We start from the raw sequence: 23,516 nt of genomic DNA, 5'->3' as shown, positions 1-23,516 counted from the left end.
TCTTCCCTCTTTGTTTCCTGGTGCGCGAGGAGAGGAGATTAAGAGCACCACTAAAAGGAGCTCCAGAGACGGGCGCGAGCCGCGGCTATCAGCATGGACCCCAGAGACTGGCATGAGACGCTAAGGCTGCTGCTGCAGCCACCAAGAAGCCTGTGTGCGAGCACAGGTCACTATCCACACCTCCCCTCCTGGGAGCCTGTGCAGCCCGCCACTGCCAGGGTCCAGTGATGCAGGGACAACTTCCCCGGGAGAACACACGGCGCCTCAGGCTGCTGCAACATCACGCTGGCCTCTGCCGCCGCAGGCTCGCCCTGCACTCCATACCCTCCCTCCCCCCGGCCTGAGTGAGTCAGGGCCCCCGAAGCAGCGGCTCCTTTAAACCCATCCTGTCCGAGCGAAGAACAGACGCCCTCAGGTGACCTACACGCAGAGATGGGGCCAAATCCAAAGCTGAACCCCAGGAGCTGTGCGAACAAAGAAGAGAAAGGGAAATCTCTCCCAGCAGCCTCAGGAGCAGCGGATTAAATCCCCACAATCAATGTGATGTACCCTGCATCTGTGTAATACCTGAATAGACAACGAATCATCCCAAAGCAACGATATATATATATATATATATATTCCTTTTCTTTTTTTGTGAGTGTGTATGTGTATGCTTCTGTGTGTAATTTTGTCTGTATAGCTTTGCTTTTACCATTTGTCCTAGGATTCTGTCTGTTTTTTTTTTTTCTAGTATAGTTTTTAGCGCTTGTTATCATTGGTAGATTTGGTTTTGGTTTCTTTCTTGTTTCTTTCTGTTTTTTTATGGCTTAAAATATTTTTAGTAATTATTTTTTATTTTAATAACTTTTTAATTTCATTTAATTTTATCTTCTTCTTTCTTTCTTCTTCTTTTTTCTCCCTTTTGTTCTCAGCCGTGTTGATGACAGGCACTTGGTGCTCCAGCCAGGCATCAGGGCTGTGCCTCTGAGGTGGGAGAGCCAAGTTCAGGACATTGGTCCACAAGAGACATCCGAGCTCCACGTAGTATCAAACAGCAAAAATCTCCCAGAGATCTCCATCTCAACGCCAAGACCCAGTTCCACTCAATGACCAGGAAGCTCGAGCGTTAGCACCCTATGCCAAAAACCAGAAAGACAGGAACACAACCCCAACCATTAGCAGAGAGGCTGCCTAAAATAATAAAAAGGCCACAGACACCCCAAAACACACCACCAGACGTGGACCTGCCCACCAGAAAGACAAGATCCAGCCTCATCCACCAGAACACAGACACTAGTCCCCTCCACCAGGAAGCCTACACAACCCACTGAACCAAACTTACCCACTGGGGGCAGACACCAAAAACAACGGGAACTATGAACATGCAGCCTGCAAAAAAGAGACCCCAAACACTGTAAGTTAAGCAAAATGAGAAGACAGAGAAACACACAGCAGATGAAGGACCAAGGTAAAAACCCACCAGTCCTAACAAATGAAGAGGAAATAGGCAGTCTCACTGAAAAAGTATTCAGAATAATGATAGTAAAGATGATCCAAAATCTTGGAAATAGAATGGAGAAAATACAAGAAATTCTTAAAAAAGGACATAGAAGAACTAAATAGCAAACAAACAGTGATGAACAACACAATAAATGAAATTAAATATTCTCTAGAAGGGATCAATAGCATAATAACTGAGGCAGAAGAATGGATAAGTGACCTGGAAGATAAAAGAGTGGAAATAACTACTGCAGAGCAGAATAAGGAAAAAAAAAAAAAAAGAATTGAGGACAGTCTCAGAAACCTTTTGGACAAGATTAAACACACCAACATTCAAATTGTAGGGGTCTCAGAAGAAGAAAAGAAAAAGAAAGGGACTGAGAAAATATTTGAAGAGATTATAATTGAAAACTTCCTAACACAGGAAAGGAAATAGTTAATCAAGCCCAGGAAGCACAGAGAGTCCCTTAACAGGATAAATCCAAGGAGAAACATTGCAAAACACATATTAATCAAACTACCAAAAATTAAATACAAAGAAAAAATATTAAAAGCAGCAAGGGAAAAACAACAAATAACATACAAGGGAATCCCCATAAGGTTAACAGCTGATCTTTCAGCAGAAACTCTCCAAGCCAGAAGGGAGTGGCAGGACATATTTAAAGTGATGAAAGGGAAAAACCTACAACCAAGATTACTCTATCCAGCAAAATCCTCATTCGGACTTGAAGGAGAAATGAAAACCTTTACAGACAAGCAAAAGGTAAGAGAATTCAGCACCACCAAACCAGCTTTACAACAAATGCTAAAGGAACTTCTCTAGGCAGGAAACACAAGAGAAGGAAAAGACCTAAATTAACAAACCCAAAACAATTAAGAAAATGGTAATAGGAACATACATATCGATAATTACCTTAAATGTAGATGGATTAAATGCTCCAACCAAAAGACATAGACTGGCTGAATGTCTACAAGAGACTTACTTCAGACCTAGGGATGCACACAGACTGAAAGTGAGGGGATGGAAAAAGATACTCCATGCAAATGGGAATCAAAAGAAAGCTGGAGTAAGAGTTTTCACATAAGAAAAAATAGGCTTTAAAACAAAGACTATTACAAGAGACAAGTGTACTACATAGTGATCAAGAGGTCAATCCAAGAAGAAGATATAACAATTGTAAATATTTTTTCACCCAACATAAGAGCACCTCAATACATAATGCAAATACTAACAGCCATAAACGGGGAAATCGACAGTAACACAATCATAGTAGGGCATTTTAACACCCCACTTTCACCAATGGACAGATCATCCAAAATGAAAATAAATAAGGAAACACAAGCTTTAAATGACACATTAAACAAGATGGACTTAATTGATATTTACAGGACATTCCATCCAGAAACAACAGAATACACTTTCTTCTCAAGTGCTCATGGAACATTCTCCAGGATAGATCATATCTTGGGTCACAAATCAAGCCTTTGTAAATTTAAGAAAATTGAAATCGTATGAAGTATCTTTTCTGACCACAATGCTGTGAGACTAGATATCAATTACAGGAAAAAAATCTGTAAAAAATACAAACACATGGAGGCTAAACAACACACTACTTAATAACCAAGAGATCACTGAAGAAATCAAAGAGGAAATCAAAAAATACCTAGAAATAAATGACAATGAAAACATGATGACACAAAACCTATGGGATGCAGCAAAAGCAGTTCTAAGAGGGAAGTTTATAGCAATAAAATCCTACCTTAAGAAACAGGAAACATTTTGAATAAACAACCTAACCTTGCACCTAAAGCAATTAGAGAAAGAAGAAAAAAAAAAAAAACCAAATTTAGCAGAAGGAAAGAAATCATAAAGATCAGATTAGAAATAAATGCAAAATAAATGAAGGAAACTATAGCAAAGATCAATAAAACTAAAAGCTGATTCGTTGAAAAGATAAACAAAATTGTTAAACCATTATCCAGACACATCAGGAAAAAAAGGGAGAAGACTCAAATCAATAAAATTAGAAATGAAAAAGGAAAAGTAACAACTGACACTGTAGAAATACAAAGGATCATGAGAGATTATTATAAGCAGCTATATGCCAATGAAATGGACAACCTGGAAGAAATGAACAAATTCTTAGAAATGCACAACCTTCTGAGATTGAGCGAGGAAGAAATAGAGAATATGAACAGACCAATCACAAGCACTGAAATTGACACTGTGATTAAAAATCTTCCAACAAACAAAAGCCCAGGACCAGATGGCTTCACAGGCAAATTGTATCAAACATTTAGAGAAGAGCTAAAACCTATCCTTCTTATACTCTTCCAAAATATAGCAGAAGGAGGAACAGTTACAAACTCATTCAACGAGACCACCATTACCATTGTACCAAAACCAGACAAAGATGTCCCACAGAAAGAAAACTACAGGCCAATATCATTGATGAACATAGATGAAAAATTCCTCAACAAAATACTGGCAAGCAGAATCCAACAGTACATTAAAAGGATTAAACACCCAGATCAAGTGGGTTTTATCCCAGAAATTCAAGTATTCTTCAATATACGGAAATCAATCAATGTGATACACCATATTAACAAATTGAAGGAGAAAAACCATATGATCATCTCAATAGATGCAGAGGAAGCTTTCGACAAAATGCAACATCCATTTATGATAAAAACCCTCCAGATAGTAGGCATAGAGGGAACTTACCTCAACATAATAAAGGCCATATATGACAAACCCACAGCCAACATCATCCTCAATGGTGAAAAACTGAAACCATTTTCACTAAGATCAGGAACAAGGCAAGGTTGCCTACTCTCACCAATATTATTAAACATAGTTTTGGAAGTTTTAGCCACAGCAATCAGAGAAGAAAAAGAAATAAGAAGAATCCAAATTGGAAAAGAAGAATTAAAGTTGTCACTGTTTGCAGATGACATAATACTATACATAGAGAATCCTAAAGGTGCTACCAGAAAACTACTAGAGCTAATCAATGAATTTGGTAAAGTAGCAGGCTACAAAATTAAAGCACAGAAATCTCTTGCATTTCTATACACTGATGATTAAAAATCTTAAAGTGAAATTAAAACACTCCCATTTACCATTGCAACAAAAAGAATAAAATATCTAGGAATAAACCTACCTAAGTAGACAAAAGACCTGTATGCAGAAAATTATAAGACACTGATGAAAGAAATTAAAGATGATACAAATAGATGGAGAGATATACCATGTTCTTGGATTGGAAGAATCAACACTGTGAAAATGACTCTACTACCCAAAGCAATCTACAGATTCAATGCAATCCCTATCAAACTACCACTGGCATTTTTCACAGAACTAGAACAAAAAATTTCACAATTTGTATGGAAACGCAAAAGACCCCAAATATCCAAAGCAGTCTTGAGAAAGAAAAACGGAGCTGGAGAAATCAGTCTCCCTGATTTCAGACTATACTACAAAGCTACAGTGATCAAACAGTAGGGTAGTGGCACAAAAACAGAATATAGATCAATGGAACAGGATAGAAAGCCCAGAGATAAACCCATGCACATATGATCACCTTATCTTTGATAAAGGAAGCAAGAATATACAGTGGAGAAAAGACAGCCCCTTCAATAGGTGGTGCTGGGAAAACTGGACAGCTACATGTAAAAGAATGCATTTAGAACACTCCCTATCACCATACACAAAAATAAACTCAAAATGGATTAAAGACCTAAATATAAGGCCAGACACTATTACACTCTTAGAGGAAAACATAGGGAGAACACTACATGACATAAATCACAGCAAGATCCTTTTTGACCCACTTCCTAGAGAAATGGAAATAAAAACAAAAATAAACAAATGGGACCTAATGAAACTTAAAAGCTTTTGCACAGCAAAGGAAACCATAACCAAGACGAAAAGACAACCATCAGAATGGGAGAAAATATTTGCAAAAAAAGAAACTGGTAAAGGATTAATCTCCAAAATTTACAAGCAGCTCATGCAGCTCAATATCATAAAAACAAACAACCTAATCCAAAAATGGGCAGAAGACCTAAATAGACGTTTCTCCAAAGAAGATATACAGATTGCCAACAAACACATGAAAGGATCCTCAACATCACTAATCATTAGAGAAATGCAAATCAAAACTACAATGAGGTATCACCTCACACCAGTCAGAATTGTCATCAAAATCTCTACAAACAATAAATGCTGGAGCGGGTGTGGCGAAAAATGAAACCTCTTGCACTGTTGGTGGGTATATAAATTGATACCGCCACTATGGAGAACAGTATGGAGGTTCCTTAAAAAACTAAAAATAGAATTATCATATGACCCAGCAATGCCACTACTGGGCATATATGCTGACAAAACCATAATTCAAAAAGAGTCATGTACCACAATGTTCATTGCAGCTCTGTTTACAATAACCAGGACATGTAAACAACCTAAGTGTCCATCGACAGATGAATTTATAAAGAAGATGCGGCACATATATACAATGGAATATTACTCAGCCATAAAAGAAACGAAATTGAGTTATTTGTAGTGAGGTGGATGGACCTAGAGACTGTCATACAGAGTGAAGTAATTCAGAAAGAGAAAAACAAATATTGTATGCTAACACATATATATGGAATTTAAGAAAAAAAAAGTTCATGAAGAACCTAGGTCTAAGATGGGAATAAAGATGCAGACCTACTACAGAATGGACTTGAGGATACGGGGAGGGGGAAGGGTAAGCTGGGACAAAGTGAGAGAGTGGCATGGACATATATATAGGACCAAATGTAAAATAGATAGCTAGTGGGAAGCAGCCGCATAGCACAGGGAGACCAGCTCAGTGTTTTGTGACCACCTAGAGCGGTGAGATAGGGAGCGTGGGAAGGAGGGAGACACAAGAGGGAAGAGCTATGGGGATATACATATATGTGTAACTGATTCACTTTGTTATAAAGCAGAAACTGACACACCATTGTAAAGCAATTATATTCCAATAAAGATGTTTAAAAAATCCCATCTTCTACTTCTATTGTTAGAAATGTTGATGTTTTCCTATAACACTTTGTAGAAAGTCTTGTTTAATATTTGCTGACACACAGGAGCTTCGTAAATGCCAAATCCATTCAATTAAGAAGAAAAAAAACAACAGAGAGTAAAAATATCTTGACAAAGGTCCAACAAATATTTAAGGTTTTGCCCTGAGTCATTCTCTTCTCTGTTCCTCTCTTCTATGTTTGGATAATAATGAAAAAGAACTATGATAGTTTCCTGTAAGTATAGCTAACTAAAGGATATTTTTAAGAGAGATGTACATGTATAAGGCAATAGGTCTTGCTTGTTTGGGGTTCATTTAGATTTTATTTTACGTTAAGTTCTCTTAAACAGCATGGGTCTGTCATCTCTGAATTGACTCCTTCAACACCCTAACAGACCAAACTTTTCATCTGAGGATTGTTTTATCGTTAAAATTGAGCTAAATTTAGATTCCTCTCAAGTTCTGTATGTTATTTCACAGTAAAGGTGCAGAAAAATACCCAATCATCACTGTGGGGTAATTGTGAGCTAGGCTGACTATGAAAATAAACTTCTCTATCCCTCCCCCCACCCACTTTCTATAATACAATGGTCCATCTGTGGGGTAAGAGGGACCAACTTCACTTTAAAACAGAAAATATTTTTTAGCCATTCATGTATTAGAAAAAAAAAAGCTGTAAAATAAATGTCAAACTGCTTAGTCATTTCTTTCTTAAAATAATTGACTTAAAGTTCAGAAAAGGGCAAGAAAGACAAACTAGTAGGCACAGTAAGAGAGGGATTACATTCAACAGCAATTTTCTTTTAAACATTTTAAGTATTTCTGATATGTGCAAAAGTTTCCCACCCCCATAATAATTTCTCATTCAATAAGTCAAATTTGATGGTTTTAGTTATTGCACTGTTTGGAGAAAATGTTCATATATATATCTTTTCTCTCTCTTTCTCCCTCTCTCTCTCTGTTGTGAATACCAAATCATTTCAAAGATGATGCATCTTTTCAAAACCCTACTTCTTTCACCTAATTCTACCTGTAGTAGTTTAAGTCTTAGTATAGAGTTCCCTCTACCTCAAATACTCTATTACTGTTTGCATTAAGGACATTCAGCTATGGACAAGGTTTCTTTAGTTCCAGTTTTGTTATGGAGGTCTCAATATTTAAAACATTTCGTTGGAATCTGCATCCCCTCATTCCTAGGGATTTTTGACAATATTAAGGGAGAGTTATGAGCATTACACAATGTTTAATAAAGCTCTGTGAACTCTGAAGATTGTCTAGAACATTTAAGTTCCCCTAATATGACCTCTAATCAATTATCAAATTACTCTCTAAGTTTCCCAGACAAACCAATATGGACAAGTGGTCAATCTAAAATACTGCTACAAAGGATGTGACTATTTTTTCTCTAAACTGTTTTCATCTTGTTTTTGAAAGACTTGTGATGAAAGCAAATTCTACAAAGCTGAATAAATATAACAATATAGGAAATGTCCTACAGCTAATTGTGCTCCAAATAAAAGACATATGTCAAGAAAATTGTCACATTCTATTACATTTTTGAAGCTCTATATAACAGTTATCAAGGACTGGCTGAAAGATGGCCTAGGAAACAACGTCCCTGGAAGTCATCCCCTGTGAAGCTGAATGTAGTGAGGTGGGTCTCTTCTAGCTTCCCTTTACGCACTTTACTATTTAGCATTATATTTCCTCCTGATGACTCCACCTCCTGCAAATCCATGGACAAGATCCTAGGAGGTTCTTAACCTGGCAGCTAGCTATAGGCTAGAGGGGTTAGGCATAATTAACTATTCCTCACTACGAATCCACTATATTTCCTTCCAGAGCATTAATTCAGACCCAGGTTATGCCCCTCTGGGCAGTGGCCAGGAGAATTCAGACCACAGAATACAGAGAGCATAAGGTAGTAATAACTCTATTCACCCAAGCCACTTTGCCTGAAAGGACTCATTCACCGCACTGAGAAGGCCTGAGATGTGACCAGAAGGTGGGGCTTGCTAGACAGACTGCAACATTTCTCACCTCCTAGAACAGTATCAGGCCATAGAATTCTCTATAAATCCAGAGAGTTAATGAGAAACAGTTTGGAACACCATTTCTACATGTTGCTGCAAGCACTGTAACTCTCTCTAGCTCTTGAGTTGATTTAGGATTCTGGTAGCTTCATAAGTAATGTGTTTCTAAACTTTGTATTCATTTCACTGTTTTACATTTAAGAGAAGGCCTAGGAAATAAGTTTAAAAATATACCAAGAATTGGACAAAAAAATTCAGATTTCAAAAAATTGTGTTAACTGAAAATTCACACAAATTTTTCACTTTGAGAAGATGAAGGATAATGAAGGTGATAAATTTAGGTATATTTTTACCTTAAGGTTCTTAATTTTTAATTATACATTTTACATTCAAACACAGTATGATATTTAATTATTTTATTAAATTATATTAACAATTTCAGGTTATAATCAGAAAAACTAGTTGGGGATATTTCTCTGCAGCTGATATAAGGCATCTCAAACATTCCGCAAGCAACATTATTAATACAAAGTATTTTTTTACCTATTATCTAAGAGGTAAATTTCTTGATGTGGGAATGGTTCTTTGTCACAGAGAGTGACAGTCTTGTTGAAAGTAATTTTTAGTTGCTTTCCTCATTTTACATGTCTCTTATACATGTTCTTATACAATTCCATCTTGGGCCTCAGTATAGTCTCTGAACACCTTCCTTCCAACTCTTATACCACATAGCTAGAATATCTGATTAATCTCACGGGTCATGAGGTATATTTTGGTAACTAATAGAAAATTAGATTTCTAAAAATTAGTGGACATATGCGTCTCATAAACTTAGTTGAGAATCCTTAAGCCTTGAAATATCTTAAATACTCCGCAGAGGTCCTGGCCAAAGCTTCCATTCTTTACCAACAGGAGAATGTATTCATTCACTCAGCACATCTCTATTGAATGCCTAATATATGCTGGCACCTTGTTTGGCTCTGTTCCAGAAAATTTTTGAGAGACATCTTAAGAAATATTAAGAACAAAAAGGAGCCAATAAGAGGGAATCATTTAAACGTGGAAAAAATGACCACAGAATCGATACTCCGGGTTTAAGTGGATTACTTTGAAGAGGGGTAAGTAGAAGGAATTTAGAAACCTGCCCCTTTCTTATTATTTTCACTGTGGAGTGACCATATTTTCAGCTCCTGAGGCCCTTTATGAGGAGCTGTGGGCCTAGACGCTTGGAGATCTCTGTGAGTTTCTTTCCCTGTCTTTTCTCCTCCCCCTCTGTCCCCTCATCCGGGTTCAGGACGGAATCAGCTGGAAAATTCAATTACTCACCCCCTTAATGTCAGCTCCCATACATTTCTTTCTCCTCCCGCCTCAGAGTACAGTTCAGCTCTTTAAGAGACAAGCCTCTGAATGAAGCTAGCGTAGAATCTAAACATTCAAGAGAGAAACCTGTCAGTTTCAGACCTCGACGGAGAGCTTCCCTATAAAATCATGGGTTTTGACCTCTTGGGTCCCTCCATCTCACCTTCATCCCTTTCTTTTAATTCTCGGTTTAAAAAAAATATTAAAAATTCTTTTCGGAGCAGGCAAAGCAATGAGTCCGCTGGTTCCACGTCTGCTATAAGAAGCAGACTTTTGCACAAGGATAAGGTTACGGCTGGCAGCCCAGAACTCCAGCGGTGTGGCGGATCAGACGCTGGGCTCCTCCCCTCCCCCGCCGACGAGCGAGAGGCTAACAGACGGGTGCAAGAAGACAAGTAGCTGTTTTTATTGAATACAGAAGCTCGTTGAAAACTCTGTGGACTCCGGGGCTCTCCTGCAATTCCTTTCATTCCCAAAGTGCTGGAGCCAAGCACGCGTCCCCCGTAACTCCCTCCCATTTCTTCTCGGGGATTTGGGTAGGAGAAGAGGGAGGGGAGGAGTGGGGAGATGGGGAGGGGGGTGGTTGGTGGGCTGGGCTTGCAGGGAGACCTGATTCTTGGGCAAAAGAGAGGGGGGCGGGCTCGGGGCTGCCCGCGAGGCGTGTGATTGGGTCTGACCTTCAGCGGGCTTGTCAGTTTCGCCCGGGGTAAGGGGGGCGCCGGAGGGGAGTGGGCGGAGGAGGGGGCTGCCCAGAGCCTCTCGTCCGGCCCACAGACGGCATGAAGCCTTTAGGGGCACGCAGTCCTCACAGATTTTTGGTTGAAGCCCCTCATCTGCCTTCAGTCTGAAGGCAGGGCCCCGCAGAGGACGGATCGGAGGGTCCCGACCAGCGGGGCCGACCGAGAAGGAGAGGAGGGGGCGAGAGACAGGAAGGAAGCAAACCATCAAATTTAAAGAAAAAGCCCTTTGACTTTTTCCCCCTCTCCCTCTCCAATGGCTGTGTAGCAAACATCCCCGACGATACCTTGGAAGGGAGTTGGTCTGCAGTCGCGTTTTCGTGGGTTAAGTTCACAGTTGTGAGTGCGGGGCTCGGAGATGGAGCGGTGGTCCTCTAGGTGGAAAACGAAACGGTGGCTCTGGGATTTCACCATAACAACTCTCGCACTGACTTTCCTCTTCCAGGCTAGAGAGGTCAGAGGAGGTAAGAAAAAATGGTTTTGGGGAGGTGGGAGATTGCTGTCTTTCTCATTCTGTGCCCCTCCCCCCTTCCTTCTTCCAACCCCCCTCCCCCCAAAGAAGCAATTCTCTTAAATTCAGATTGTAGCTGCCATCAGGTTGGAAGTGAAGACTGGAGAGAGAGATGGATGTAGGCGGGACAGTAATGGGAGAAGAGGTAGCAGGAAAAAAAAAAAGATCTGTCAGGCACAGAGCCTGCTGAAATGCCCTTCACCACTTTCCAGGGGCTTTGAAAAGAGGAAAAGTATTACCTTGAACACAAGGGCAGTTGTACAAAGCTTTTGTTTGAGGAACAGTCCTTAGACTGCCCTTTGAACACATCTTCTGGTTTCTTCAGATTCTAACTAATGGAAATGCTTTTTTAAAGGTGAGCTGAGGAGAAAATATAGAGAAAGTGTATAAAATGAACCTTGAAGTTCTCAAGCTGTTTTACTTTTAGGGATATGAGAGGAAGCAGGGGGCCTGAATCTTGAAGACTGAGAACACTGTGTGTGTGTGTGTGTGTGTGTGCGTGTGTGTGTGTGTGTGTGTGTGTGTGTGTGTGGCATTTTGAGGAGATGTTAAGAGGAAAAAATGGGAGATTATAAGAAATGGATAAAGATAGGAAGAACTTTTTTCCCGATATTTCAGCCCCCTCCTCCTCCTGTGACCCCTCCCACCCCCAACTTCTTCTTGCAGGTTGGACGTGCAGCTCTCTTGGAGAATGATGAAACTCGCCAAACAAATGGTGTGGGGGTGGAGGAATAGGGATTGGAGGGAAGGGGAGGGGGCGTGGGGTGGGATGGGAGGAGAGAGGTAAGGAAAAGTTCCTACGTGGCACCACCAAATATTCAATGACCAGACCTGCTCGGGAGACAGCAGCCCTGTCAGTACCCAAGGAGGGAGAGCGACTTCACTCCTCCCCTCCGCCTCCTCCCTCCCTTTCCCCCTCCCTTTCCCGCAAAGGCATCTGGCTGGAGCGGTCCGTTAGGTGCTGTAGACACGGCTGGCGGGAGGACTCCTTTGGAGTTAAGGGAGCCCAGACAGCTTAGAGTAAAAAAGCAAGCTTTGTCAGGAGTGCGCAGAGAAGTGGGGGGGGGGGGGTAAGAAGGAGGGTGGCGATGATTGGCTGAGGGAGAAAGAAGCTGTCAACCCCAAATGCGCAGGCTTTAGCGGAAACCTGAGTCTGACCCTGTGGGTGCCAAGATCTGAGTTCTCCCTAATGGGAGTTAGCGCTCCCGGAGGCCGAACTCTGCGAAACCAGGTCTGTATTTCTTCCCCACACTTTGTGATGTTCACCTTCCTGAGTAGCGGGCAGTGGTGGGTTATTCCTCTGTGACTTTTCCTGGAGAATACAGTCAGAGCCTCGTTAGGACTATATTTGAATTTTGAAGTAAGTTATGCTAATTACGTGGATTCATTCATTTCTACATTTTAAAAGATAAATAGTAGAGTCTTGAAAGTGGAATCCATCAAAAATTTTGTATTTTACCTTTGGTACCTGGTCACCAGCTGGATTGGTCAGTTCTGTCAGCAGGTCTGCCCTCTGCTGGTTTTATTATTTGGAATTCAAGGAACTGTGTTAGTAAATGAGGCCTCTTAAAATCCTTCTAAGTATATACAGTGATGCTGAAAAAGGACACTCGATTAAGGAAGAACAGATATGCTGTTTCTTTTTGAGCTTTTTCAGCCATTTCTTTTGTTCAAACGTAGGAAAAAGTATCATAATGGCAGCTATTTTTTTTTTAATGTGGAAACTAAGACTTTCTTCAATGAAGACAGATGCACTATAAACTCAAGAGACGTTATCATAGGCATTCAGGGGTTATTTCACGGAAGATGTTTCATTTCCACACTGGGACTTCCTTAAAGCTCTAAGGAGATCAGAAAGATCAAATTTCTACACTTGTGATGCATATTTTTTTTTCATTTAAATGTAGCTGCATACCTAAAACCCTTTTAAACAAACATCTCAGTACCACATCAAATAAATGGTGGAAAAAGAACCTTCTCTATTATTATAAAGCCATCTAATGTGAGAAATAGCAAACTTTAAGGATAATATGTTGTTTCTGTTTGTCATTTTTAATGAAATGTCTCGAAAGTTATATGGTTATTTGGATCTTCATATTGTAAGATTTGGTATTTGTTTCACCAAGTTACTAGGTGCTTATTGCTTAGTGGGAAGCTACACATTTTAAACCTACTCTTATAGTCATTCTTTGGCCCTTAATGAACTTCAAAAAGGAAATAGTATATTACATATTAATGCTTAAAAAGGAAACACTAGCCTGAATCACCTCACAAGGGGAAAATAAACTCAATGTCTAGCTCTCATACTAGCCTTCCGATTTGCAATTGATGTAACAATGAATAAGTTCCTAAATAAGGTATTATGTACTAGTATTATACTATAATTTATTGATTTCACTGAGGCACACTGGTGTGATTTGGTTGATAAACCAAAAGATAATTTAAAACAGCCTATTTTCATCTAAATTTTGTATTTCTTGGATTAAAAACACTAAAGCCTTAAAAAGTTCTGAGTCATAAAAAATTGGACTCTAAAAGTGTGTAGTTAGGATGCTGAAACATCTAATCTTACAGAGAAAAGTTCTTGGAGTGAATGAATTAAAAGAAAATTTATGAACAAACACAGAGTTATATTATTTTACCTTGCAAATCCAAACTCTGTAACTTGGTAATCTTTAACTTACTTATTTAAAATTTTAGTATTTATTATGATTTAGCATAAAAGAGTAAGCATTATTTTTTATAATATATTTCTTTTCATTAACTTCAATTTCATGATTCATATATTTGCTTATGGTTAATATAAATGTTTTATCTCATGAATTTATGAATTTCATTTTCAATTAATTCATTACTTATTATAGGTAGAACCTGAGATTTACTGGAATTTATAGAGACTATAGCCTGTAATTGTGTAAAGATAGACAGTTTTAAGATAGATGGTTTTAAGTGGTTTTCAAAGGAGTTAAGCTAAGTTGAGTATGAAGGAAAAAAAATATCTAATTGAATCATTTTTCACTAATTAAGATGGTATTCAACCTTTGGTGGTTGAGCCAGTACTGTGCCTTGCAAAAAGTTGATTAATTTTATGAAGAACTTTCAAAGCTTGTCAGCAATTGGTAATGAGCCCTGCTGGAGTGTTTTGAGTGCCTGGGATCAGCAGGTGAAATGGTGCTGGCTTCCAGAGTATGTGCTAATCCAACTTTGCAAAGAGATCAAGTTTGTCCCTGTGGTTACTTAATCAGAAATCAGTTAAAAGATCAGATATGCTTCTGATGACAAATGCAATGTCTTCTATGATTATTAATATTGCCTTTCCATTTGTTTTTTAAATCAAAATGGACAAAGTCTGTAATAAACAATAAAGAAAAATAGGTATCTTATGAGAAGCATCTTCCTGAATCTTTTATACAGATAACCTTAGTTTAGGTGACACATATATATTCAGTTAATTATAGACACTTTCACAAAATTGTCTATTAGTTTTGAAATTAATTTTATCAATATCTTAATGTGACAATTCACTTTATAATTAATACTTAACTAGAATCTACTTTATAAAAATCACTCTCTAAGAGGTACTCTCAGAGTTTTAAATAAAGTTATGAAGTTGCAAAACAAGAAATGTATATACCTAGATAGTATGATTGCTTATGATTTATTTAATTAATTTTTAGCTTCTGTGTTTGCCTCAATTTGTGACTAAAATTGAAGGAACACATTATTCAAGTTATCATTAAAATATAGCAAGGCAAATATGAGCCTCTTTTCAGATTTGTGGATAGGATTTCTTATAAAAAAACTAAGTAGTCACCTTTCTTTTCTAAAATTTTGCTTCTTTTCTGAGACAAATTTCTCTTCACTCTGGTTAATTTATAGAAGCACTACCTATGTAATGATAATGAATGGACTTGAATCAAGCTTGGGTGAGAGTGTGTAATAAAAAGCTGAATCTTTCCAAAGGAAGAAAAGATGTTTAGATTTTTTAAAAAGAATGCTTGAGATAGAAATTCTTATAAAAATTTCATCTCTATACTACCTTCTCACTTTACTAACGAGGAAACTAAGGCACAGAAAATTTATTAGCTGAGTCCTCTTTCTCAAAAAAAATATTCTTATAATAGTCAAGCCTTTTCTAATGAGTAAGGTGAAGATTTGCAATAGTGATAAAAATATCTTTAAATAACAGTAGTCTGAGACAATGGAATAAACAATTATTACTTAATGTATATGTATTTATAGAATATGGAATGACCAAATATAACTTAAATGTACATGCTGGAGTTTAAATTAGTGAGAAGACAGATTAAGTGAAAATGACTGATTTAAAGAAAAACAGGAAATTATAGAAAGCATTTAAAAATTTTTCAAAGTCCCAAGTTTAGAGATAGGTAATTTGTATTGTTAATATACCTAATTACGTGATTCTATAAGATTATCTGTATCAAAGTAGAAAGCACAACAGTTTGTAAAATATTTTTTGTATACATATCTTGCTGGATTAAGAACATAGTTTTTTATCCTCTCTAAAGTTACTAATGGAGGACCCAGTACAGCTTCGAATTTTCAAGAAGCTAAGAAAATTATATATTTATTTCAAATAAGGCAAATAACATCAAATTTCTATGATTTTCATGTTAATTTTAGATTGATTGGGTGATATATATTACATATAATTGTCTGGCTTTTATTAATAAGTAAGACAATAAATTGATTTTTACTTGATATAGGTTATTTGTTTAATAGATAATTTTTTCCAAACAAGTAGTCAACTTTGAAAAAAATAAGAGAGCACTTAGTAGTGCAAATTCTAATTCAAGTTTTTCTTTTGGATTGTCCAAGTGTCTGAAATCACAAAAATACCTTTTACTTCAGTAATAAATGGACAGTTAATTTGTAGGGAAGTAATCCCTCTTAATGGGCTACAATGATATGTTGTGCTGGCAACCACTATGGTAGAGCTAGTATTTCAACCAAATGATGTTTTTTCCTCTCTTTTGGGAAATGCAGTCTATGTCCTTAGGGTCCTGAAGAAGAAACTATGGAAGTTAATATTTATACTCATGGCTAACTCTAACAATTTATATAAGTATAGGGTTTTATAAATATTGAGCCAGTCCTTTCATTTTATATAATTTTTAGTGATGATATTTAAGTATTTGAAAGCCAGAATCATATTGTATCCTAAATACCCTTTTCTTTCCCATCTACCTTTGGAGAACTAATTAAGTGCAGTTGGTCTGTGATCATTAGGAATTCAGGGCAATTGCAGAGTGGGAGCTGAGAGCTGATTTGCATTTCTGCTTTTACTCCTCCATTTCCTTCATTTAATAGTGGGGGAAATGTGGCCTGAGCTGGGTGTGGTGAAAGGAAACCAAACTTTTTTTTGTCTGTTGAAGTTTTGTTCCTTAGCAAAGAAGAAAGAGAGGTATGCACAGGTGCTATAAAAAGTTGCAGCGCTCCCTAAGTTGTCTCACTGAAGAGTCCATTTTAAATGCAGTTTTCAGGTATACTAAAAGTATACTATAACAAATTTCCTAAATTTGGACTTTTTCTACTCATTTCTTTTGCAATTTAATTCAGAAACTAAGGGGTTTTGTTTTTCATTTAACTGCCTTCTATATTCTAATGCATCTAATATATTTATTTCTCCTTTCAAAACCCTAATATGATTTTATTTTTATAGATGATCTTGGGTTTTTTCTTTTTTCTACTTTCAGTAGTGTCAGAACTCAACATGAATAATACTATCTGGTAGAGAAGATGAAAGTCAATTTTAAAGTGATTTAGTGAGTAGTATCTATCAGTTGCAGTCTCTGGCTTACTACTGACTTGGCTAGTGGTTCTTTAGACATTGGCTGATCACCAGACCTACTGTTATCTGGTAAAATAAACTCTTTGCTTGCTGCGCATGGAATTAGAGACAGTGCTATTAATTTAGGAGAAAGAACTCAGAGAAAAGAAAGGTTATCATATTTCAGAGTAAGAGACCAGCTTAAATACGACTTGACAATTGAGAACTAAAACAAACCTGTGTAAAAGTGCTTTAGCACAATCAACTTTTGCAATTCCCTCAAACCTTCTTTTTTTTCCTTAAAAAGCATTTCTTTCTTATTTTAACCAAATTTAATTGCTCTTGAATGGCCCTGTACTGTACAGGCAAATGAAGGTCCCTATTCATAGAACTTGAGCGCATAGGGTGTCAGTGGAAGCTTCCTTCCTCTGTCTGACTGGTAAACTCACATCCGGGCTTAAACGAGTGAACCTTAGATGGTATGAGGTGGTTGATTTTCCTTCCTCACTCAAATTTTCACAAACAACTTCCCGAAAGGATGCCTGCCAGAAAGAGCCGTAACTGCAATTCTTGACAAAACTAATAAGAAGCTCTAGCTCACTTTCCTACTTTGTGCTCTTGGATAGCTCTGCAGAGAAAGAGCCATAAATATTAGAGTGGTGTTTGCCCTTAATTCTCTTTTTACACTAACTGTGGAGGACAACCTACTACTTGCTGTCACTCTTTGAATGCTGATGAATCGTCAAAATACTTCACTGGTTTTGAAGACAAACGTGTTGCTCAAATGGCCTAGCGTGGTGTAGAGTGCCCTTCAGGATGTGGCCCTTGTGTACGTCCAGGCTCAGGATCAGCCTTTTCCCACCTGCTGCCACCCCACTCCCATTCACCCTGCACTTCAGGCATGTTGAACCTCTTGCCCATATTCTCCCCTATCTTTGAACACACTATTCTTTTTACCTGGAATGTATGTTTCCTTCTCATCCATCTCGCAGATGCCTTCTCATACGTTTAGCTCAAGCTTCATACTCCAGGCAGATATAATAACAAGCTCTCACACTGAATGCATGCCCATTATGTACCAGGTCCTGTTGTAAGCGCTTTTTGTATAAAATATCATTTCATTCTGACAATTGTCCTGGAAGTAAGCTAATACTAAAATCTCCATTTTACCCATAAGGAAATTGAAAACCAGAGAAGTTAATTATCTTGCTTAAGACCATACAACTACTATGTGATAGACCTGGGATTTGAACCCAGGTAGTCATGCTCCAGAGACCTTGCTTTTGATCACTTGCCTATGTTTACTGTGTATTTTTAATGCTTTTACACAGCCTTTGTGACTTTGTTTATGATTATGGTGCCCTGGGTCCTAACATTAATGCACAAATCATGCAGCTGCACCACAGTGAATATCATGTAAATTGTGTGAATAACTTGAATGCCACCAAGGAAAAATATAAAGAGACTCTCATTAAAGATGATGTTATAATTCAGGTAGCTCTTCAGCCTGCACTAAAGTTCAGTGTTGGAGGACCTGTCACCCTTCCCATTTTAGGGACAAACTTAAGCCCTAATGATGGTGGAGAACCCAAAGGGGAGTGGATGGAAGCTAGTAAATGTTACTTTATTTCCTTTGACTGACTGAAGTAGAAGTTGACAACTGTATCTCTTGGCATTCAAGGTTCAGATTGGGGTTGGCCTGGTTTCATTGAGTTACAAGGACACTTACAAATTGCTGCCTGTTCTAATCAGGATCCATTACAAGGAACAACAGGTCTTTTCCACTTTGGGGGATTGGTATGGTAGTATGCTTACTACCTTCAGTATAAAAGTGTCAGATCTGATTATCTAAAAGCTGTTGGGAATGTAATCAACTGGGAGAATGTAACTGAAAGATACATGGTTTGCAAACAAACAAACAAACAAACATGCACACACACGATATAATTATTTTAAAAATTTCTCATTTATATGTTAGCCTTTCTCTAGGAGTTGCTGGAGGGTAATGACTGTGATTTAGTTTTATTTCTTCCCCTGGTGTCTACCAACATGCCAGAATGCACAGGATATGATATAGTCACTATTTAGATTACTAATTATCTTCTTACTTTGCTCAGCAGACTGGAACAAGGTTAAAATCTAGTTAACTTGTAGTGGTGTGAAGTGACCTCCTCATGTCATGTTGTTAGCAGTAATTAGATCTCTCCTTTCCCCCCCTTTTTTTTACTCATTCTCTGAAAGTGAATGAGTTGCGACTTCTTTCTAACTTTCTTCATCTGGAAAATAGTTTTGCACATTCTCTCCAAAAATATCTTTAAATATTTGAAGCTCTTGATTGACCATATTACCTCTAAAGCTGTAGTTTGCTTTAACATAGGAATCTGATCGAGAAAAATAACATATGAAGTCGTGTTTTTGCTTTGACAGCAACATAAATCATCATTTCATTTGTCTACATGATTTCAATTTGTAAAAGTAATAATTGGGAAATTTCCTCTCATATATTCATTTTTGAAACTTATTTCAGTTTTGCATCCTATTAAGGATTGTCTGATTTTGCTTAATGACTATTAGGAAGAGTAGCCTATCTATATTTATTGCTTTATGATTATTTTACTAAACTAGTTCTTTTAGAGAGCAGTTTGCATATTACACACGTAATTATGATATTAGGAAGTACCATCTTTAAGCAAGGAGTATGTAAAATTTCAAGTGCTTAATAAGGTCAATAGTCTGTAGGTGTAGAATTGTTTTTGATGAAAATTATATGTTTTTAATATTGTATTCCTATCCATTGTATGTTTTAGTTCCACTAAAATCATTAGGATGGATGTCTTTATCTGCTTTATTTAGTGTGTCTTAAGCACATAGATCGGAACTTAACACATAGTAAACATTTGGAAAAGTTTTGTTGAAAGAGGTAAAAGTGTTGATTGCAGCTCTAATGAATTGCTCTTCAATAACCTAATTGATGATCTGAGATGGGATATACGGTTATGTATATCAGTTATTGCCAGTGTCTACAGAAGTATATTGAACAGATTTTTGCTGATACTATTGTGATTTCCTGAAAATAGCACTCTTCTGTTTTGCCTCCAAGTAAGCTATGATCTTCACCCTGAACACTCTCTCAATCTGCTTAGCATTGTTTTTTGACACAGAATTTAGATATTATCTCCTCTAGGAATACCTCTCCTTAACCATGAAGACTAGGATAATTGACCTTGTATAACATCCTAAAGCACACTGTACTAACTCCAACGTGAATACTTATCATAGAATATTTTTGATGCTAAAATGAAAGCAGGGACTACATCTTTTTCATCTATGTAAAAATTTCTGGTGTCTAGGTCTAGCACCATACCTAGAGCATAATAGATGGCCAGTAAATATTCATTGAATGAATTAATGAACTCATAAGCAAGACATTTTCACTAAAGTCAAGGAGACAGGAGTACTCAGTCCTGGCTTGATATCACAATCATTTTCAGTTACATCCCTATAGATATTAATTGAGTAGATTTTGTGCAGAATCTAAGCACAGCTGCTTTATAAGGCTCTACATATAATTATGATGCACAACCAAGGGTTCATGAACCTTCTGTAATAGGAAATAAATGTATACAAAGATAAGGATGTGCCTAGCTTGTGTAACAGGGTACTGGAAGTCAAGTGAAAGGTTATCTGCTATGTGGAAATCAGTTGATACATACCTTATTGCCAGACAGAAGTGGCTCTGCAAAAAACTGATTTAAGTAGATCAACTGATTATGATATTGATAATGCTTTTTAAAAAAATCCTCCTCTCCATAGCATGTGATAAACTAAATGCTAATCAATATCACTCTTCTCAACATTAAAATCAAGTTGTTGTAATAAAAATATAATTTTAGTTTTATAATAAACATATTTTAATAGCTGTGACCACTTATAAATCAGAAATGCCATACTTTTCAAATATCACACTCTCAAATGGTGTTTGTTCTTCCCTCACCATTCTCAAAGTTGTGATACTCTTTCTGCTTTTGACTTTCAGTTCATATATTCTTTTTACGATATGAGAAAGTTCAGGATTGAGGTTGTTTAATAACTGAGAAAATTAAATGACTCTCTTCTATGTGCAGTCACTATGTTAGATGCCTGGACTACAAAGATGGTTTGCCAGCCTCCATTCTCATGGAGTATGTGTGTTACTAGGAGAGTGCTGGAGTTGGGGATGTGGGCAGGGACCACATAACACAAGACCATATGGGTATATCTTTCTGGAAAGAATGGATTCATGTGACTAATTTAAAAGTACAGGGAGGCTGCTAAGATGGCATTGTCAGTGCATACTTTGATATCTGTACTTACTAGGTGGTTCCAATTGATTGCAACTATTGGATCTTCTGACAAATAACCAGGGAAGTAGAGAGCCATGCAGCTGTTTCTGGAATAGCCAACCCACTGTAAAGTCACCTGGGGTTCTCCATGATAATTAGTACAGTTAAGTCACACTTGATATGGAGTTATGGCCATTATAAAGTTGAAAAATATGTGAATGAATAATCTTCTTATTTTATAAAGGAGTATGTTAAGCAAGCATGTACACATTTATAAAGTCTATTATGAGACAAAGTTGCCTAACATTTTTAAACTTTAAAATGTGATTTTTTTGGTTATTAAACAAATTATAGCATGTTTTAGAACATAAAGTGTAAATAGTGATTTTTGTTTCTGAGGATTAATATGTTGGACCAAGGTCTCTATTCTGATTATTTGAGAGAATAAATATTTATTATAAGCATTTTTAAGTCATAATGACTTATTTCAGGGAAAGTTATATCAAATAGAGTTTTAAAAACATATCATTAATTGAGTTAGTTATAGTTTAAAATAATATTGATAGGCTGTCAACTCCCAAAGTTTTATTTTTATCCCAGACCTTGCCCATGAACTTCAGACTCATATACTCACTCAACTGCCTATTCAGCTATTTCCAATGGCATTATTAAGTCATCTCAAAATTAGCATGCCCATAACTGAATTGCAGAACTCTCCTCCTGAAATCCATTCCTCTCAGTCTTCCCCGTCTCAGTTAATGGCAACACATTCAGTCATGATGTTTGAGCTAAAAAACTTGGAGTCATCTTTGACTCGTTTTCTCTCATACTCCACTCTGATCTGTTCTGTCTCCAGAATATATCCATAATCTCATAAAGTTCTTCATCTCTCAGTCCAAGAAAACAATATCAACCAAATTTTACATCTAGAAGACTACAGTTGTTTCTCTGCTCTCTGATTCCACTCCAGTGCCCCTAGAGTCTGTTCTCAACACAGCAACCACAGTCTTCTGAAAAATTAGTTGGTTGATGTTCTTCCTCTCCCCTTAACTGCCAATGGTTGTTTTCCATCTCATTTGGAACAAAATCCAAGCTTGTTGAGGATCCCACAGGACCTATACAAGCTGCCTTCAACATGCCCTCACCCTTACTTCTCTGACCTCATCTCTTATACCCCTTTTATTTCCTTTGCAGGAGATATATTTGTCTCCTTGTATTTCTACCAATGTCTTGGGTCAGCTCCTATCTCAGGTTATTTGTACTTACTATTCCCTTTGCTTACAATGCCATTCTGTAAAAATGTCAGGATAGAGGAACAGCTTATGCCTTTCTAGAATTTACTCAAGCATCATCTTCTTATTGAGGCTTTTCCTGTCTTTCTTATTTTATATCAAAATCCATGTCTCCTTAACCCTCCCTATACTCATTCACTGATTTATTTTTCTCCTTGGTACTATTCAAATATTTGTCATTTATAAAAAGTAATGACATTTAAATTAAAGGTTGAGATTTTATTTTAAGGCTTTATATATAATGTAGAATTAGATACTTTTGGAGTACAAATATTGCCTTAAATTTTTTGGGCAACTTCTAAGCCGTATTTATCCAAATAACTCCCATGGCTTTTCATTTCATTTTACTTATTTAGATATAGTCAATATGACAGTCAAAGTCCACACAGTAAAGCATTTTACTTATTTGATAGACACCATACACATTGATCTAGTTGTCTTAAGAGGTTATAGTTGTCTAGAAATGGTAATGGGAGTTTGCACTTTATTTTACTGGTTTAACAGAACAATGAGGCAGGTAACTTGTAGTTACCTAGAAAGTAGAGGGGAGATGTTCCCAACTGAAGACCTAGACAGCAATGACAGATTAGATATTATCAAGAAACTGTAAACACATGTTGCTATTCAAAGCAAATTCATTTATTATTCCTAATCACCATTAAATCTGGGATTCTGTGTTTTGTGGATTTCTTTTAACCACTAGATAGGTCAAAATTAGAATAAATCATGAACATTTGGATGTGAATACAATTGATTTTGATGGGAGTCATATTTTTCCACTAGTTCCACTTCAGAGTATTTTACTATGTATTTTTTTCCCCCTGATCTATCCAATTTTGAACTTCACTGTGTAACTGATTTAAAAAAAAAAAACTGGTATTTTCATGGAGCTGTAAGGAAGTACATTTACATTTGATCATTGAGTTTTTATT

At 37.1% G+C, this 23,516-nt stretch overlaps 1 protein-coding gene and 1 pseudogene across 1 annotated transcript in view; both read left to right on the top strand.

Annotated features, from left to right (window-relative positions):
* Window positions 1-10,657: 10,657 nt before the first annotated feature.
* COL11A1 (collagen type XI alpha 1 chain) overlaps window positions 10,658-23,516 on the top strand; it is a 208,320-nt gene continuing 195,461 nt past the window's right edge. The window contains exon 1 of the mRNA XM_060090201.1: window positions 10,658-11,129. Within this exon, the coding sequence (XP_059946184.1) occupies window positions 11,024-11,129 (106 nt within the window). The 5' untranslated portion in view covers window positions 10,658-11,023. The remainder of the gene's footprint in view (window positions 11,130-23,516) is intronic.
* Window positions 18,297-18,881, top strand: LOC132483636 (superoxide dismutase [Mn], mitochondrial-like; annotated as a pseudogene).

Source organism: Mesoplodon densirostris, chromosome 2 (genome assembly GCF_025265405.1).
Source record: "Mesoplodon densirostris isolate mMesDen1 chromosome 2, mMesDen1 primary haplotype, whole genome shotgun sequence".
Taxonomy (NCBI): domain Eukaryota; kingdom Metazoa; phylum Chordata; class Mammalia; order Artiodactyla; family Ziphiidae; genus Mesoplodon; species Mesoplodon densirostris.
This window is presented reverse-complemented; position numbering and strand designations above follow the sequence as displayed.